A 20,120-nucleotide genomic window follows, 5' to 3' on the forward strand; every position below is an offset into this window, starting at 1 on the left:
TTTGTTGTTGTTGTTGATAGAAACCAGCATGACTATTAAAGTTAGTAAAATAATATTAAAATAATTTTTATTATTCTTCAGCCATATACAGACAGTAAGTAAAGTAAAGTAAAGTAAGATGCAGTAAAGTAAAGTAAAGTAAAGTAAAGTAAAGTAAGATGCAGTAAAGTAAAGTAAAGTAAAGTAAGATGCAGTAAAGTAAAGTAAAGTAAAGAAAGATGCAGTAAAGTAAAGTAAAGTAAAGTAAAGTAAGATACAATACAGTAAAGTAAAGTAAAGTAAGATGCAGTAAAGTAAAGTAAAGTAAAGTAAAGTAAAGTAAGATGCAGTAAAGTAAAGTAAAGTAAGATGCAGTAAAGTAAAGTAAAGTAAAGTAAAGTAAAGTAAAGTAAGATGCAGTAAAGTAAAGTAAAGTAAAGTAAGATGCAGTAAAGTAAAGTAAAGTAAAGTAAAGTAAAGTAAGCTGTGAGTGCGCTGACCAATCAGATCTGTCCTCCAGCGCCATCGTCTGACTCGTGTTAGAGAAACGCGAATGCACATTGTGTCCCCTCCGACGCTCCGTAGTTGTTTACACGGTAGACGTGCGGCGCCACGCGGTGAGGAAATCAAAGCGGAGAGACCGATATTAGCGATATTATCATTAATATTAGCGATATTATCATTAATATTAGCGATCGTTTCAGTCCTGACGGCGGGATAGGAGAGTCAGCAAACCTACAGAAGAACCTGAACTACTCGGAGTGTCCGAGTCAAGCGGAGCAACAGCCTGAGGAGTCAGAGTCAGAGTCAGAGGAGAGACTGACCTGAGACAGCTGACCGCTGCTGACCCTTCAGCCAAGACATTTGACCGTCCAGCCACGATATGGCCATAAGCGGACTCTGTACCTGAGATACTTCAGCTGCTGACCGTCCAGTCAAGATATACAAGCAGCTACTGACCCTTTATCTGAGATATGTAACCTACTGACCGTCCAGTCAAGATATACAAGCAGCTACTGACCCTTTAGCTGAGATATGTAATCTACTGACCGTCCAGTCAAGATATACAAGCAGCTACTGACCCTTTAGCTGAGATATGTAATCTACTGACCGTCCAGTCAAGATATACAAGCAGCTACTGACCCTTTAGCTGAGATATGTAATCTACTGACCGTCCAGTCAAGATATACAAGCAGCTACTGACCCTTTAGCTGAGATATGTAACCTACTGACCGTCCAGTCAAGATATACAAGCAGCTACTGACCCTTTAGCTGAGATATGTAATCTACTGACCGTCCAGTCAAGATATACAAGCAGCTGCTGACCCTTTAGCTGAGATATGTAATCTACTGACCGTCCAGTCAAGATATACAAGCAGCTACTGACCCTTTAGCTGAGATATGTAATCTACTGACCGTCCAGTCAAGATATACAAGCAGCTACTGACCCTTTAGCTGAGATATGTAAACTACTGACCGTCCAGTCAAGATATACAAGCAGCTGCTGACCCTTTAGTTGAGATATGTAATCTACTGACCATCCAGTCAAGATATACAAGCAGCTACTGACCCTCTTTAGCTGAGATATGTAATCTACTGACCATCCAGTCAAGATATACAAGCAGCTACTGACCCTTTAGCTGAGATATGTAATCTACTGACCATCCAGTCAAGATATACAAGCAGCTACTGACCCTTTAGCTGAGATATGTAATCTACTGACCGTCCAGTCAAGATATACAAGCAGCTACTGACCCTTTAGCTGAGATATGTAATCTACTGACCGTCCAGTCAAGATATTCCAGCAGCTACTGACCCTTTAGCTGAGATATGTAATCTACTGACCGTCCAGTCAAGATATACAAGCAGCTACTGACCCTTTAGCTGAGATATGTAACCTACTGACCGCCCAGTCAAGATATACAAGCAGCTACTGACCCTCTTTAGCTGAGATATGTAATCTACTGACCATCCAGTCAAGATATACAAGCAGCTACTGACCCTTTAGCTGAGATATGTAATCTACTGACCATCCAGTCAAGATATACAAGCAGCTACTGACCCTTTAGCTGAGCTATGTAATCTACTGACCGTCCAGTCAAGATATACAAGCAGCTACTGACCCTCTTTAGCTGAGATATGTAATCTACTGACCGTCCAGTCAAGATATACAAGCAGCTACTGACCCTTTAGCTGAGATATGTAATCTACTGACCGTCCAGTCAAGATAGACAAGCAGCTACTGACCTTTCAGGAAAGATACAAGCATAAACACTGACCGTTCTGCTGTGTACAGACTGGGTTGCCCTCGGTTTGCTCTTGGCTGGGCTCTGGCTCTGTAGACTTCATGCTCGTCTGTTACTGATAAACCCTCAGCAAACAGACTGTAAATACTAGGCTTTGAAAACGTTTGAACAGGTCTCGTCCGTCTGCCATCGTCCAGTTTGACATGTTCAGACGGCCCATATCGTTTATTGGAACACTGAACAAAACTCTGTCGAGAGCGTTTAACGCCAGTGCCCGTTCAGAAGCGGTCAGTCAGAAGCTCCTGTCACTCAGAGTGATCTCTCTGCCTCCAGCTGGCTGTCAGCTGTCCTGCATAACTCAGAGAAAGGTGAACTATCTGATCTCCATGCAGCCAGTTCCAGAGAAGACCACATCCGGCGGTCAGCAGGAGCCACAGGCAAAACAGTCCGGTGCAGCGGTCAGAAAAGAACCCAAAGCTGGTGAGGCGATATGCTGGTGGCTTGTTTGTGCCGCCACTTCCTCAAACGCAGAAAAATGACATTGTAACTGCACATTTAAACACATTAACGTACTAAAACAAACTTTCAGAACTTACAGGCTAGCACAAATTAGAGTACTTACTGAATAAATTATAATAGTTGCTGAATAAATTACAGTACATACTGAGTCATTTTTAATAGATACTAAATCATTTATAATAGGTACTGAATCATTTTAGTAGATACGGGATAAATTGTGGTAGTTACTGAATGTTATAGGACTTACTGAATAATTTTTAGTAGGTACTAAATAATTTATGGTAGTTACCGAATAAATTAGAGTAATTACTGAATCATTTTTAGCACATACTAAATAATTTGTAGTAGTTACTGAATAAATTAGAGTAGTTACTGAATCATTTTTAGTAGATACTAAATCATTTGTAGTAGTTACTGAATAAATTATAGTAGTTACTGAATCATTTTTTTGTAGATACTAAATCATTTATAGTAGGTACTGAATAAATTATAGTAGTTAACTGAATCATTTATAATAATTACTGAATAATAATAATAATATGCCTACAGTTAAGAGTTTAGGGGTCAATTAGGTGTCGATTATCTTCTCAAAAAATAATGTAATAAATATGTGGTGTATGACAAATTACTGCACACAATTATTCCACAGTGGCTCTTTTATGTGAAATAACTTTTAGGACTTAGGACAAATTAATTTTACTATTTTTTTTTTGGCCTCCAAAAGTCCAAAAATGTCAGGTGGTGCAACCCACCAAGCATGTGTTGATATGTTGAAGCTGATTTATTGATTTAAAATTCTAAAATAGTTTTGTGTGTGAAAACGATGCATCATGATGCTCAACATTGGTGGATTGATGGATGTTGTGACTCTGTGTTGAGCTGCTAGTGAGCAATGCGGGGCAAAGGGGGAGGAGTGAGACTCCCCCCGCCCCCCCACCCCCCGCTGTGCGAAACAACAACAGACCCAATAAAAAATATTGTTTTAAGACACACGTAAAGTTCTGTGGTTCGCAGGAAGTGAAAAGAAGAAGAAGGTGAAAAAGGTGAAGGGTCCTATAAAGGGGCGTGGACGAAAGCAGAGGGAGAAGGAGTCCGAGGCCACGGAGAACCTGCTGGCTGAGCTGCCCTTCGCCAACACTGAGATATGGAAGGAGCTCGGCTGTAAGTAAGCAGACAGATGCATCACCATGCAGCAATGCCTTTCAACACTCCCGTGTCCACTCGCATAGAACAGCTAAGTATTTATCTCAAGATAAATCATTAATCGATCAGCTTAACCCCTTCAACTCCTCAGGACCACTGGTGGTTCCAAAACACACCTCATGTTCTCCATAACGTTCATACTCCATAAGCTCCATTCAGAAGCTGGGCGTCGTGTGAGGCTGTAGCTCTTCTCTCCAGTCTAATAGACGGTGACGTCATTTTAAACCCTTATAATAAAAGAAGCTGAACTTTGTTTTTCTACTGAAAGTCGACCCGTTTTTCCCCAAATCTGGGCTCTAAACTATAAACAGACGGCGTCTCTTCAGTGATCTGCTCTGGAAACATCACTTTTAGAAAAAGAGCGGCGGAGATTTTTGGCCTTCAGCAGTAAATTGTGAGCATGTAGTGATATGTGGAGATCATAAAACCCATGTTCTGTGTTTTAGTAAATAAATAAAAATGTACATCTATTTCATGCAGTTACTGAATAATTTGCCTCACGATTTGGTCGCAAAATTTCAGATGGCCAAACCAAAATATACCCTGGTGAATAAGAGGTTAAGGCTACGTTCACACAGCAGGTAAAAGTGGCCCAAATCAGATTTTCTCCCCAAATCCGATTTCTTTTAAATGTGACCTGTTAGTCTGACCAGCTCCTGAACTGACCTGCAGAAGAACAGACCTTCACAATCACGACTGCCAACGAACTCCAGTCGCCCCCGGAGCTTCAGTTTCGTCTTCGTCAGCCTCACAGGAGCGATAATGAAGTTCCAGTGGTTGACAGCTGGGCTCATCACCCACAGTGTGTTCGAGTTCGCCGTAAAAAGGGCACGTTATTTGGCCTCGGCCACTTCTTTGGTTCGTGTCCTCGCATTGTTTAATCTGATCTCTGACGCTGCAGCCTCGGGCTCCTCCGGCCGCGCTCGGCCGTTTCGTTAGAGACCTCTTTAAACCCGGAGCAGCTGCGATGAGTCTCCTCTATTTTTGTACAGAATCTTCAGCCTATACGTTTATGAGTCTCAGCAGCATGAAATGATGACGAATGTTGAGTTGGATTGGCGTAAAAGTCGCATGAATTCCGATCAGGCTGTTCAGACGCACAGAGTCGCACTGCCGCAGATCGGATACGGGTCGGATTTCAGTGCGGCATACGAAAGCGTCTCGGATTGGAATTAAAAATGTCAGATTCGGTGTGTTTATCTGTTCACACTGACACACAGACACACATCTGTGTCACATATGGAGAAAAAGATCAGACTTGGGCCGCTTTGACCTGCTGTGTGAACGTAGCCTTACGTCAACTGAAACTGAAACTGAGAAGTCTCAAATTCAATTTACAGTTTAATCATTTTTGCCACTGAAGCATATCCCTGAAGAGATTTTAGAAAAGCTTAGTTAAGATGAATAGAAAATTCAGCATTGTTTTATCCACATTTCATGGCTCTAGTATACACTGTGTAGGTTTGGACTCGTCTTCTGACAGCCAGCGGCGGACAAAGCACACAAACCATGTGCTGGAGTTAAAGTCGAGACCCCCAAGGTAAAATATTCCTCCAGTAAAAGTAGAAGTTCCTCCCTTTAGACCTCCACTTGAGTAAAAGTACTAAAGTATTTACTTTCATATGTACTTAAGTATAAAGTAAAAGTAGTAAAAGAGTAATTAACTTAATTCAACTTAGTTCCAAGTTTAAGAGTAAATAATAAAATAAAAACTGAAAAAAAAATAGAATAAAAACTGGCTTTAAACTCAGGATCACAGATGAGCTCCTTTACTATGTTGATCTGTAGGCGTCTGTTCATAAACATAAACCAGCCCAAACTCATTTACTATAAAATGAAATGGTGTTTGTAGAAATTCAGAAAAAAGCCGCGTCAGTCTCGACTGCATATGTGGACATATTTCTATATTGAGCTCTATTTACACAAAGTTAGGTTAGTTCATCATTTATGTTGAACAGACTCTCCCAAAGTTTTACGCTGCTGCGCTGACGTTGAACCGCGTGCTGCACTGGGTCGGTATGACCAACAGGTCAAAACCAGCTCTAAACAAAGTGACCGCTGGGCCCTGATTGGTGCTCTGGCTTTGCGCTTCTTTCGTTTTGACATGTTACGTTTTTATACACACAGAAACCAAAAGGAACGACAGATTTCTCAAAATGTAGGAGGAAAAAGTCGGATATTAGACTCTGAAATGTAGTGGAGTGAAAGGAAAAAGTCGCCCAGAACGGAGAAACTTCAGTACAGATACACCAAAAATACTAAAGTACAGAAACTAATTACATTTACTCAGATACTCAGTTACTCAGTTACTCAGTTACTGTCCACCACTGCTGACAGCAGGAGAAAGACCACGTACCTTATAAACATTGGGCTGATTTCACCGAGTGGCTGCCGTCCCCGGTCCTCTCCCAGGTGAGAGGCTCATCGTTTTCTTCAGCGTAAGCATCGTAGTGCGACAGACGGACACTCCGAGAGGACTCGTGCACCCCTCAGCCTTCACTAATTTGGTACGGAGTGTTTTCACGTTGCCAAGTGATGCTAGGATCGTCCTAGCACTGCAGCTGGGCGGCGTATTCAGATCTGGCCAGCTGGCCCGTTGTCTGTGTGAAGAATGCGCCTGTTGTCTTTTCTTGCGGTCGGTTTAGACTTGATTTCTATTGAGGTTTAATGACTTCTGCAGTCTAATGAGTCTTTAGAGAGGAGATAAACACTGTAATACACAGACGGTGATGTGTGTGTGCTTTTCAGTCGCTGGTGGCGAGACAAGCGCGGAGAAAAAGAGAAAGAGAGCGGCGAAGGGACGGGCGGAGAGCGAGGAGGACGGAGAGAAGGAGAAAAAGAAGAAAAAAGGCTCCCCTCGGCCGAACTACTTCGTCTCAATACCCATCACCAACCAAAAGGTGTGGCTGGTCTATACTGCTCAACAGCAGTGACGACGACAATTCAGTGCCATCTTAAATTTAGAGACACCTTAAATTCACCGCAATAATGAATAATTAACATTAATCAATAGGAAATGACAGTAATGATATAAAAAAAGAGTTGATATAAAACTAATTTAATTATAAAGATGAATTATAGTACGGCATAAGTCATTTTTAATTGCAATTTTAAATATAATTAACTTAAAATTATTATAGTTACTATGATTTTTACTATTGATGTTCAATATATAGTGCAAATAGAATGATAACTAAATGTATTGTATCTAATATTTTAGTGTAGCTTATTATATTTATTATAATTACTAAGCATAGTACAGTACCTCATATTTCTTGCTTATTTTTATGTTTTAAGCACTAGGGCTGCACAATATGTCATTTATTAATTAATGTAGGAATATTTCTTATTGTAAAATGCATATCACAGAAGGTTGCAGTATAAAGTTGTTAGCTGATCAATCACAAATGTTTTGAAAACTCAAATCCAACAAAAGTAAGTAATGCCAGTCAGAATAATGCAGGCTGGCATTTAACCACATCAAGGATTCACAGAGTTTCCGATTTTATTGGAAGCCAAACTGCAAAATGAGGCAATATTATTGCTTTATGGTCATATCCCTGTTATGAAGCCACACTTAATACGTTTCATGTAGTGATGAGGTCCAGTGTCCCCCAAAAGTATTCGGACAGTTATGCCATAACTGGCAGTGCATTGTATTAGGAAGCCAAATGTCAAAACAAGTGACAAAGCCCTCCACATGACGGCACCTGCAGGAAGACGGGTGACATCCTATGCAGGAGAAACGGCCCCATTACTCCTCGAAAAGCCCTTTAGCTTCAGACACCAAACCTTCTTGGCTGATCGACTACATTTGGGGTGAAAGTGGAGGAGACTGTGAATTTGACTGTATTCCTTTTATAGAAGGCTGTGTGTGTGTGTATCAGATAAAGCAGGCCGTGGAGGAGCTTCAGGCAGATATTCTGCAGAAGGAGCCTCGTCTCTCCAGAGCTTTGATTCCTGTGGGCACCCTCCACATCACGCTGCTCGTCACACACCTGGCCACACCGGAGGAGGTGCACGCGTACGTACTCACCCCTGCACACACACAGCACTCATAATCATGACCACGTGAGCAGAAGAACGGAAGATTTTTATCATTGTTTAGATTTCAGTTGTAACTGAACTTCTTAATACCACCCTAATTCCCAAATTGTTGGGACGCTGTGCAAAATGTAAATAAAACCAAAAAAAAATGCAATGATATGCAAATCATTTAAGCCCTGAATTTTGTTGAAAATAATACAAAGATAGAAATTTTGTTGTTTTTTGAACAATATTTGCCCATTTTGAATGAGTCCAATCTTGTTTGAGTCCAACAACACGTTCCAAAAAGTTGGGACAGGAGTAACAAAAGGCTGGTAGTCGATTGGCAACAGGTCAAACATGATTGGGTATAAAAGAGCTTCATTTCATGAAATTCCTAACGCACAGTTCCTGAGCTGATGTTGCTTCCAGAGGCAGTTTGGAGCTCTGCATTGACTGATTCAACAGAGGATAGACATTTTTTGCTTTAGCACTCGGCAGCTCCACTCTGAGATTGCGTCGTATACCTTTCCATGGCTGAGCTATTGTTGTGCCTAGTTGCTTCAATTCCACAGCAATAACACTTACAGTTGTCTGGGGCAGATCTAGCAGGATTTCACAAACTGACTTGTTGCAGAGGTGACGTCCTAAGTCAGTGCCATGTTTAAAGTCACTGAGCTCGTCAGTATGGCCCTCTGCGGCCGGTGTTTGTCTATGGAGATGGAGGCTGTGTACTGAATTTCATCCACCTGTTATCATAGGTGTGGCTGAAACACCTGAACTCAATTACAACGAGGTGTGTCCCAATACTCTTTTGTCTGTGTGCTATATGCATATACACAAATATATAGTGCTGTGCAGACGTCTTGTTATATAATGCTAGTAAAAAATATATTTAACATTAACAGATAAACATAATTTCCATCCTTAGCAATCCACATGATTAATGAAGGGTTGATTAGATGAACCTTATATATACATATATATATATATATATATATATATATATATATATATATATATATATGTGTACACACACACTAGGAAGATGCCTGCTTTCTTATTGATAGTATATTTGATGTCATTTCATAGTCTAAGCCAGGGGTCTTTAATTAAAATTCAATGAAGTCCAGTTAGTGAAAATTTCCTCAAGCGAAGGTCCAAACCTCAATGTCTGACTTGCATTATTGATTCAGTGCCATATACTGTTTACTGAAGTAGCCGAGTAGGAATATCAGCATCTTATACAGTCGACAGCGGAATATCGGATCAAATAAAGTCCAGTTCAGTCAGATTTCAACAACATTTACTGCCACTTTGCCAGCTTCCCTCTGGCTCACTTTCCTCTCTGACTGCTGTTTCTCGCCTCATCCGTCCCACTCCAGTCTCAGAGCCCATCGTAATGCACAGATATGATTGGCTGAGTAGCGTCACGTGTGATATTGACAACGCATGCGATTGGTCTGTGAGTCTCCTGGGCCGCTAAACCGGCACCGTGATGACTAGAAATGATACGCCGATTAAAACAGGACCACCCCATCGAAATTAAATAATTCTCCATAGCTTATCAGTTATAGGTCCAGGTCTGCGTAGGACAGGGTCTGGGTCCAGACTTGGAACGCAGTCCGCTTGTTAGTGACCTCTGGACTATGCTCTGAAATCTTTTTATGCTCTGAAATCTATTTTATTAGGTTTTATTTTGAATACTTGCATGTAAATGTAAATGTTATTATATTGGTTATGCTTATATGATTAATACCATGGCCTATAGGGCTTATGCAGGATGAATATGTAGAGTTATGTGACAGGATGGCAGTAATCTTCGGTTCCTGTGGATGGAGCCTCTGACTGGAGGGTCTGTGTTTGTACTCAGTGCTGCAGCAGCTCTGGAGGAGATGCAGCCCACTCTGAGGGCCCTGCTGGGGGGGCGGAGCCTCACGATGCCGTTCCGTGGCATTGGTCACTTCAGACAGGAAGTAGCCTTCATTAAGATCGAAGAGGGGGAACATCTCAGCGCCCTCATCAGCATCGCAGGTAAACTTCACCTTTAATACTCCATCACTCCGTTCTTCACCTTTAATACTCCATCACTCCGTTCTTTACCTTTAATACGCCATCACTCCGTACTTTACCTTTAATACTCCATCACTCCGTTCTATACCTTTAATACTACATCACTCCGTTCTTCACCTTTAATACTCCATCACTCCGTTCTATACCTTTAATACTACATCACTCCGTTCTTCACCTTTAATACTCCATCACTCCGTTCTATACCTTTAATACTACATCACTCCGTTCTTCACCTTTAATACTCCATCACTCCATTCTATACCTTTAATACTCCATCAGTCCATTCTTTACCTTTAATACTCCATCACTCCATTCTTCACCTTTAATACTCCATCACTCTGTTCTATACCTTTAATACTCCATCAGTCCATTCTTTACCTTTAATACTCCATCAGTCCATTCTTTACCTTTAATACTCCATCACTCCGTTCTATACCTTTAATACTCCATCAGTCCGTTCTATACCTTTAATACTCCATCAGTCCATTCTTTACCTTTAATACTCCATCAGTCCGTTCTATACCTTTAATACTCCATCAGTCCATTCTTTACCTTTAATACTCCATCACTCCGTTCTATACCTTTAATACTCCATCAGTCCATTCTTTACCTTTAATACTCCATCACATGCTGTGCTGTGCTGTGCTGTGTTGTGTTGTGCTGTGCTGTGCTGTGCTGTGCTGTGTTGTGTTGTGTTGTGTTGTGCTGTGCTGTGTTGTGCTGTGCTGTGCTGTGCTGTGCTGTGTTGTGCTGTGTTGTGCTGTGCTGTGCTGTGCTGTGCTGTGTTGTGCTGTGCTGTGCTGTGCTGTGTTGTGTTGTGCTGTGCTGTGTTAATAACCTTTCCAAAAGTTCCGTTTGTCCCCAAACTTTTGATGGGCAGCGTGTTTATAATTCCATGATGTATAACGGGAAAGAGAGACGAGTGGGATCCTCTGTTCTACTGATCGACTGCTGTTCTCCCTGTTCAGTCCCTGTCTACACCCCCTCCTCCTTCCCTCCATCCTGCTCTCTCTCTCTCTCTCTCTCTCTTTCTCTTTCTCTATCTCTCTTTCCCTTCCTCTCTCTCTCTCCATACCTCTCTCTCCCTCTCTCTCTCTCCCTCACCCCCTCTCTCTCTCTCTCTCTCTCTCTCCCTCTCTCTCTCTCTCTCTCTCTCTCTCCCTCTTTCTCTCCTCTCTGTATTGATTATCTCCTTGTCTTACATTAAAAGTGGAGGTGCGGTTTTAGACCTGCTTGTTCTGATCTCTAAATAGCCCCTTTCTCTCTCTCTCTCTCTCTCTCTCTCCCTCCCTCTCTCTCTCCCTCTCTCTCTCTCTCTCACCCTCAGACTCAGTCAGAAGGGCGTTCGAGGAGAAAGGCGTCTCGTCTGGAGATCAGAAAGACTTCAAACCTCACCTGACCTTCATCAAGCTTTCTCGAGCTCCTAAACTGCGGCGTCAGGTGAGACTCACTGGCTTTTCTGACCGCTTCCTGATGGTTAAACCTTACTTACCATCTCCGATATGAACTACCAGTTAATTAATTCTCATTAAACCAAGTAGAGAAATCGCGTGAAGCTTGCAGATCGTGAAACTTTTCAGACCGTATGACGTCAGGGTTCGTATGTAGAAGAATTGATATTTCATCATGATTCGTAGTTGAAAACATGCTTTACGTCACGTCTGATTCTGCGCGTTTATTGGCTGGAATTCTGCGTGACTCGTGTAGACCTGGAGTTTCCCGTTATCTGATTACTCAAGAGCATGTAACCGTATTGAATGGGTTACTGGATTAGCTGCTTGAACGAGGCTGAAGATGGATTCTGACTGGCAGCCGCAGACATCGGCATAACGTTTTGGGCGTAACGTTGCAGCGGAGGATCGGGAAGAAAGTACAGATTGTACTACGGGTGGTCGATATGACAGAAATATGATATGATGAAGACGTTTTCACGATATTAATTGCGATTGTTTTTTAGATTTAAAACGTTGGAACAGACAAAATAGAATCTATAGCTATGTTCGCGTGACAAGCCTCATTGCTCAAATCCGATTTTCTGCTCCGATCTCCCTGACTCGATGTTTCCCACTCGTTTAGGTAAGTGACTCAAATCTGTCATTAACGCCACTTTACCTGAAAATATGAACAAACGTCATCTAGAAGATGAATCTTTGCATCCTTCATTTCATGTATTGGTTCCACGCTGCTGGCTTATTTCCGGTGCCGCCGTCTGTTTTCGCACATGCTCAGACTGAGAAATCTGAAAGAAATCAGAGTAAGAGCTCACAGCCCTGAGAAATCTGACTACTGAGCTACAATCCAGCCTCTTTATCAGCTTTCTAGATCGGAGTGTGGCGTTTACATGACCATTTGAATAATCAGATAGCTGCAGATATTCGAGTACAGTCGCATTATTGAGTGCATGTAAACGCAATCATTAACAAAGGAGGCAGGACCTTCTCAAAACTGGGTGTAGAGAGAGAGAGAGAGAGAGAGAGAGAGAGAGAGAGAGAGAGAGAGAGAGAGAGCAAGAGAAAGTGCGAGAGAGAGAGAGAGCAAGCGAAAGAGCGAGAGAGAGAGAAAGAGAGAGGTAGTGAGAGATGGAGAGAGAGGGAGAGAAAGAGAAGGAGAGAGAGAAAGAGAGGCAGTGAGAGAGAGAGGGAGACAGTGTGAGAGAGAGAGAGAGAGAGCATGAGAGATTGAGAGAGAGAAAGAGAAAGACTGAGGGAGTGAGAGAGAGAGAGATGGAGTGAGAGAGAGAGAGAGAGAGAGAGAGGGAGAGAGAGAGAGAGATTGAGAGAGAGGGAGAGGGAGAGAGAGAGAGAGAGATTGAGAGATTGAGAGAGAGAGAGAGATGGAGAAAGAGAAAGACTGAGGGAGTGAGAGAGAGAGAGATTGAGAGAGAGAGGGAGAGGTAGTGAGAGATGGAGAGAGAGGGAGAGAAAGAGAGAGAGAAAGAGAGGCAGTGAGAGAGAGAGGGAGACAGCGTGAGAGAGAGAGAGAGAGCATGAGAGATTGAGAGAGAGAGAGAAAGAGAAAGACTGAGGGAGTGAGAGAGAGAGAGGGAGAAAGAGAAAGACTGAGGGAGGGAGTGAAAGAGAGAGAGAGAGATAGAGAGGGAGAGAGAGAGAGAGAGAGAGATGGAGAAAGAGAAAGACTGAGGGAGTGAGAGAGAGAGAGAGGGAGAAAGAGAAAGACTGAGGGAGTGAGAGAGAGAGAGAGAGAGAGAGAGAAAGAGAAAGACTGAGGGAGTGAGAGAGAGAGAGAGAGAGAGAGAGAGAAAGAGAAAGACTGAGGGAGTGAGAGAGAGAGAGAGGGAGAAAGAGAAAGACTGAGGGAGTGAGAGAGAGAGAGGGAGAAAGAGAGAAAGAGAAAGACTGAGGGAGTGAGAGAGAGAGAGAGGGAGAAAGAGAAAGACTGAGGGAGTGAGAGAGAGAGAGAGGGAGAAAGAGAAAGACTGAGGGAGTGAGAGAGAGAGAGATTGAGAGAGAGAGAGAGAGGGAGAGAGCGGGGGAGCGAGCGAGCAGACAGATCTCAGTGTGAATCACCTTCATCTGCCAGCGCACACACACACACCGCTCAGCAAGAAATACAGCTCAAACACACTCGTCCGTTCCTTCTTCTCCGCACTTTTATCCTTATTTGTCATTAGCCCTCGTTCTTCTGTTATTATTACAGAATGACGGACTTTTTCGATCACATGAGTCCTGTGATTGGTCAGGAGGCTCATTTGTGTGAAAAGGCCTGCTTTGAGAATCAGAATCAATGTTTTTATTTACCAACTACAAGACGTGTAGGAAATTCAGTAAGTTCCAATGAAAACACAGGATAATATTTTTACTCTAAAATATCAGTGAATAATCTACAGGTAGTATTGCACATGCGCAGTACCTGTATACAGTATACATATATACAGTGTATACATATGTGTACAACTCAGGAGATGGGTGGTGTGTGTGTGTATATATATATGTGTGTGTGTGTGTGTGTGTGTGTGTGTGTATATAAATATATATCGCTCCTCTCCGTTTTTCAGTTTTTGATATTAGAAAATTCCTGTTGTTCTTTACATGGTGTGTAGATTTCATGATGGATGGACTGAAAGAGGTGTCTGTTAGCTGGTCAGATGCGCAGTACGTGCGGGTGTCGACCCTCTGACTGTTTGACGTGTTTGTGTTTGAGTCTTCATATTCAGGATGGGAGCGACACACTCCTTAATCCCCCCAACACACACACTTCCTGCCGAGGTTATCGGCCTCGACAGACGGCCCCCCCACCCCCTACTGTACAATATGGTCCTGGAGTGTGAGTGTGTGCCTGTTTGAGATGTGTGTGTGTGTGTGTCTGTCTGTCTGCCTGATTGAGGTCTGTTTGTGTGTGTGTGTGTGTCTGTCTGCCTGATTGAGGTGTGTGTGTATGTGTGTGTGTGTGTCTGTCTGTCTGATTGAGGTCTGTGTGTGTGTGTGTGTGTGTGTCTGTCTGTCTGATTGAGGTCTGTGTGTGTGTGTGTGTATCTGTCTGTCTGTCTGATTGAGGTCTGTGTGTGTGTGTGTGTGTGTGTATCTGTCTGTCTGTCTGATTGAGGTCTGTGTGTGTGTGTGTGTGTCTATTTGATGTGTCGTCTCGTCACACGTTCTGTGTGTGTGTTTCTCAGGGAATTAGGAAGCTGGACGCGGCTCTGTACGCCCCGTTCGAGCAGAGGGAGTTCGGTGAGGAGAGCGTGTGTACGCTGGACCTGTGCTCCATGTTGAAGAAGAAGTCGGCCGATGGATATTACCATCGCGAGAAGACGGTCACCTTCGGTGAGTACAAGCGCTTCGGCTTCGCGTGGACAGAAGTGACCCCAGTGTTAGAGGACGGAGGGACTCAGGATGCGTTTAAATCACACTGCTTTGATCTGAAAGTGACGGTTCAGTTTGATTTGGGAACTTTATGAAAGATTTTATAACAGGTTTTATAATGAGGTGTGTGTGTGTGTGTGTGTGTGTGTGTGTGTGTGTGTGTGTGTGTGTGTGTGTTTTATGACAGGTTTTATAATTTGATGATTAACATTTTCAATAAAATATGTGCAAATTTATTAACCAACAATGTAATAATGTAATAACCTCTGCACACTTTAATACACAATTACTGTTTATTTACTGAATTTATCATATTGGGGGGGAAAAATACATAAAATGTAGCCTGTGAAAAAGTTATGGCACCCACTAAGCTATGTATTCCCACTAAATATCTTAGCGAGTTGTTTTTATTATCTGTATTTGATTATTGTGTAAACAGTTCCACATTTGTGAATTCATATACTGTGTACGCCTTTGTGAATTAGAGTAATATATGATTCACTGAGTTGTTGCTTAAAGAATCATATTCAGATCAAATCACTGAGATTTCTATCTGTAGTTTGGACAGTACCATTCAAAAGTTTGGAGTCAACATTTTGTCTGGTGGGAGATAAGCCTGTAAAATGTTTCTAATGTGATGCTGAGACACTATGACATCATAGAGTTTCAGTTAATTAGTAGGGCACTAAATAAACTGGCTCCCAGTTTAACAGTAAATGGTCTTAAACGCTGGAGTTAATGTAGAACTGCTGATTCACCCTTTAACCCTGAAGATCAGCGCAGACGGCTGGTCACCATAGCAACACAGACAACAGTCTCGCCCAGCTAGTAGCTACGAAACGGTAAAGAGAGAGATTTAAGACGAACATCGATAATTTGGTGACGAATGGACTGATTAGTGTTTATAGTCACTCCAGCTGGTTTCCTGATACGTTTAATCTGCAACTGAAACTGCAAACTGCAAACTGAAACGCTAAAAAGTCCCGAGGCTGAAGTTTCTCATTCGCCAGCTTTCCATTCGAATTCTTCCGTTCCACCTTAAATGGTGCAGCAGTTACTGCCTCAGGCACCGTTTAAGGTGGAACGGGGGAATTCAAACAAGAAGCTGGAGAATGAGAAGCGACTTCAGCCTCGTAAAAAGACGAACGTTGAGAGACGTTTTACAAGAAACTGATCCAGTTTAGAGGAAAAGTTTCCTGCTGGAGATGCGAGAAAAGCGGCTGTAGCTGAGCTGAAGACTAAAGCAGAGCAAAGTCCGTCTGAGTTTTAGTTTATATTATAGTTTTTAGTCTATATTAGCACATCAGCACCCACTGAGACACATTCACAGCCAAGATGGTAAAATGGGAATAAAATGTTGAAGCTCCCAAAGTGTTTAGATTTTTATTGAAAGGACAAAACGGCTCTTAACGTTTGGGCTGCGAACCCTGGCCTAGAATGAGGAACAGAACTGTTCTAATGAAGCCAATACCCAGAATGAAGTTAGAAGAAAATCAGAATCCAGAATAATTCATATTTCCAAAGTGGTGATCAAATCTTGTCACAGATGTTATTTATAGTATAATATTTAATAACTTTGCTCCCAAAGTGCTTCTAACTCTTCCAAGCATAGCAGTCTTTTCCAGTGAACTGGTTCTTCTCAGAATGTGTCCAAAATAAGAGCTTCAGTTTGGTTCTCTGGGCTTCGAGCGAGAAGCGATTTGGTGTAGGATCCATTCGTTTGCTTTCTTTGATGACACCGTACACTACACTCTTAAAAAAGATGGTTCTTCAAGGGTTTTTTATTAAGGAAAATGGTTCTAGAACCATGGTCATTACTAAAGAACTCTTGAAGAACCATCTTTTTAAAGAGTCTGTATAATCTATAATCAGTGTGTAAGCTACTTGTTAAAACAAATAAAAGTTATTATGACAAGTGATTCCAAACTTTTGACCGGTGTCCGTGAAGGTCTGCAGACTCTGCTTCAGTGCGGTGGTTCAGTTTTGCAGTTCATTTTCAAAGCAGGTTGGTTTCCTCGTGTCCTCCGTCACCTCTATCCCAGCATAACAGCTGATTTTGTGCCGCAGAGCCTCACAAAACGAAGAGCGATATTAGTTTTGGTGAAGACGAGTGTGCAGGTGTTTTAGGTGTTTGTAATTGTTTTGCAACAGAAGAAGAAAAAAGGTCGTTGCAGTCACTGACCGTCACCGCCAGCATCTGATTTTGAATAGCAAATTTGAGCAGTCGTGGGCTGGAGGTTAGGGATCTGGCCCTGTGACCGGAAGGTTGCCGGTTCAATCCCCAGAGCCGACAGTCCATGACTGAGGTGTCCTTGAGCAAGACACCTAACCCCCAACTGCTCCACGGGTGCCGTGGATAGGGCTGCCCACCGCTCCGGGCAAGTGTGCTCACTGCCCCCTAGTGTGTGTGTGTGGTGTTTCACTTCACGGATGGGTTAAATGCGGAGGTGGAATTTCGCCGTTTGTGGGATTAAAAAAGTATCACTTAACTTCAGAGATTCCCTGCTTTATTAATGATTTATTTTCCTTGTTTACTGGTGGTTTTTATTGTAGACCTTTGTTGTGATGAGGTGGAAATTATATGATTGGAAAACCAGTTGGCCGAAACATGTAAAACAGGCAGATCCATAAAAACAAACAGAAGAGAACGCCGAGCTAGAATCCGACAGTGCTGGACAGTAACTGAGTAAATGTAATTAGTTTCTGTACTTTAGTATTTTTTGGTGTATCTGTACTGAAGTTTCTCCATTCTGGAGCTACACGCCACTCACAGGTGAGCATGATGACTCGAGAGAGGGCAGCCTTGGTGCGCTCAGAGCCCTGAGAGCACTGATACACAAAGACTCCTCCATCTGGCAGTTACGCTTAGCAGCACCACACATGCCTAGTGAAAATCAATCCTCAGGTCATGGGATAGGAATGGGATAGAGAGCAGCTGATCAACAGAGGGGATACAATTTGTAATTTTACACCTGTAAGGTGGGTGTTTCTATTAAAGTGGCCAGCTAGTGGAAGCACAAAGTAGGTGTTTCTAATAAAGTGGCCAGCTAGTGGAAGTATAAGGTAGGTGTGTCTAATAAAGTGGCCAGCTAGTGGAAGTATAAGGTAGGTGTGTCTAATAAAGTGGCCAGTTTGTGGAAGTATAAGGTAGGTGTTTCTAATAAAGTGGCCAGTGAGTGGAAGCACAAGGTGGGTGTTTCTAATAAAGTGGCCATTGAGTGGAAGCACAAGGTGGGTGTTTCTAATAAAGTGGCCATTGAGTGGAAGCACAAGGTGGGTGTTTCTAATAAAGTGGCCAGCTAGTGGAAGTATAAGGTAGGTGTTTCTAATAAAGTGGCCAGTTTGTGGAAGTATAAGGTAGGTGTTTCTAATAAAGTGGCCAGCTAGTGGAAGCACAAGGTGGGTGTTTCTAATAAAGTGGCCATTGAGTGGAAGCACAAGGTGGGTGTTTCTAATAAAGTGGCCATTGAGTGGAAGCACAAGGTGGGTGTTTCTAATAAAGTGGCCAGCTAGTGGAAGCACAAGGTGGGTGTTTCTAATAAAGTGGCCATTGAGTGGAAGCACAAGGTGGGTGTTTCTAATAAAGTGGCCAATGAGTGGAACCACAAGGTGGGTGTTTCTAATAAAGTGGCCATTGAGTGGAAGCACAAGGTGGGTGTTTCTAATAAAGTGGCCAGCTAGTGGAAGCACAAGGTGGGTGTTTCTAATAAAGTGGCCATTGAGTGGAAGCACAAGGTGGGTGTTTCTAATAAAGTGGCCAGGTAGTGGAAGCACAAGGTGGGTGTTTCTAATAAAGTGGCCAGCTAGTGGAAGCAAAAGGTGGGTGTTTCTAATAAAGTGGCCAGCTAGTGGAAGCAAAAGGTGGGTGTTTCTAATAAAGTGGCCAGCTAGTGGAAGCACAAGGTGGGTGTTTCTAATAAAGTGGCCAGTTAATGAAAGTGTGATGATCAATACTGCTCTCTACTGGCAGCCTTAAGGTATTGCACCAAATGCTTCTTCTAGAAGAGCTTACAAACATGGAGAGCACCAGATGTGTAGCAGTTCTGCTTTTGCCTACTTCTGGTGAGGAAGTGTCTTTCTGTCCTGCTCACCGCTGCCCCTATGTGGTGCTTAGAGTGTGGAGTTCGTGTTCCCACAGCATAATTCATTTCCACTGGATCCAGATATAACCAAAGATGAGTCAATTATTGCAGAAGATAAATGTTTGTGCAAATATCTTTGACATTTTAAAGGAAATATTGACGAATAATGAATAATAAAGAAAATTAGCCGTCAGAATCTTAAAAGTTAAACCTGGAATAATGATTAGTGTCAAGATCTATCAGCGTATTTAGTTATTAGGGATGCCAGGAATTTAGGGATCTTTCCATTTCGGTTGCAGAGACACGTTACAGTATATTTTCCTCTGCTTTAGGAGCAGCGAGATCAATATTACATCATATCTGAAGGAAAGACGATGTACAGGGGTGTAATGGTGCTCATATAACTGAGGATCAGGTTTATTTAATCACTATCGACCCGCGGTTACTGATATGACTATTATTTCTCTCGTCTGTCTGCTTGGAATTTCTCATATTAGACACACCCAGTGTGGACATTACAGCACAACTGACCGTGGCTTTCTCACGCTTTTTTGTACTGATTCACTATATGGACAAAAGCTTTGGGACTCCCTCCTAATTACTGAGTTCAGGGGTTTTATCCACACTCATTACTAACAGGTGGGTAAAAGTCTGGATAGACTAACACTGGCAGTAGAGGGTCGAACTGACGAGCTCGGCTCTGTAAAGGCACGACTGGGTGAGTTTGGAGTGGAGGAACCTGACTGGTCCTCACAGAGTCCTGACCTCAACCCCATCACACACCTTTGGGATGAACTAGAACAGAGAGATCTATACATCCATCCATCCGTCTGTCTGTCTATCTGTCTGACTGTCTGTCTATCCATCTATGTCTTTTTTCTGTCTATCTATCTATCTATCTATCTATCTATCTATCTATCTATCTATCTATCTATCTATACATCCACCCATCCGTCGATCTATCTATCTATCTATCTATACATCCACCCATCCGTCGATCTATCTATCTATCTATCTATCTATCTATCTATCTATCTATCTATCTATCTATCTATACATCCACCCATCCGTCTATCTATCTATCTATCTATCTATCTATCTATCTATCTATCTATCTATCTATCTATCTATCTATCTATACATCCACCCATCCGTCGATCTATCTATCTATC

The 20,120-nt window shown here is 42.4% G+C and overlaps 2 protein-coding genes across 6 annotated transcripts in view; one reads left to right on the forward strand and one right to left on the reverse strand.

Annotated features, from left to right (window-relative positions):
* epb41l2 (erythrocyte membrane protein band 4.1 like 2) overlaps positions 1-6,626 on the reverse strand; it is a 136,947-nt gene extending 130,321 nt beyond the window's left edge. For both annotated transcript variants that reach the window (XM_037537590.1, XM_037537589.1), the window contains exon 1: positions 6,304-6,626. The gene's annotated coding sequence lies outside the window, so the exon portion shown is untranslated. The remainder of the gene's footprint in view (positions 1-6,303) is intronic.
* LOC108441302 (A-kinase anchor protein 7) overlaps positions 570-20,120 on the forward strand; it is a 58,248-nt gene continuing 38,697 nt past the window's right edge. For all 4 annotated transcript variants that reach the window (XM_017720770.2, XM_017720771.2, XM_017720772.2 and 1 more), the window contains exons 1-7: positions 570-2,705; positions 3,759-3,905; positions 6,696-6,847; positions 7,835-7,971; positions 9,847-10,007; positions 11,374-11,486; positions 14,680-14,827. In XM_017720770.2, coding sequence (XP_017576259.1) covers positions 2,429-2,705; positions 3,759-3,905; positions 6,696-6,847; positions 7,835-7,971; positions 9,847-10,007; positions 11,374-11,486; positions 14,680-14,827 — 1,135 coding nt within the window. In that variant the 5' untranslated portion in view covers positions 570-2,428. The remainder of the gene's footprint in view (positions 2,706-3,758; positions 3,906-6,695; positions 6,848-7,834; positions 7,972-9,846; positions 10,008-11,373; positions 11,487-14,679; positions 14,828-20,120) is intronic.

This window comes from Pygocentrus nattereri, chromosome 4, assembly GCF_015220715.1.
Source record: "Pygocentrus nattereri isolate fPygNat1 chromosome 4, fPygNat1.pri, whole genome shotgun sequence".
Classification (NCBI taxonomy): Eukaryota; Metazoa; Chordata; class Actinopteri; order Characiformes; family Serrasalmidae; genus Pygocentrus; species Pygocentrus nattereri.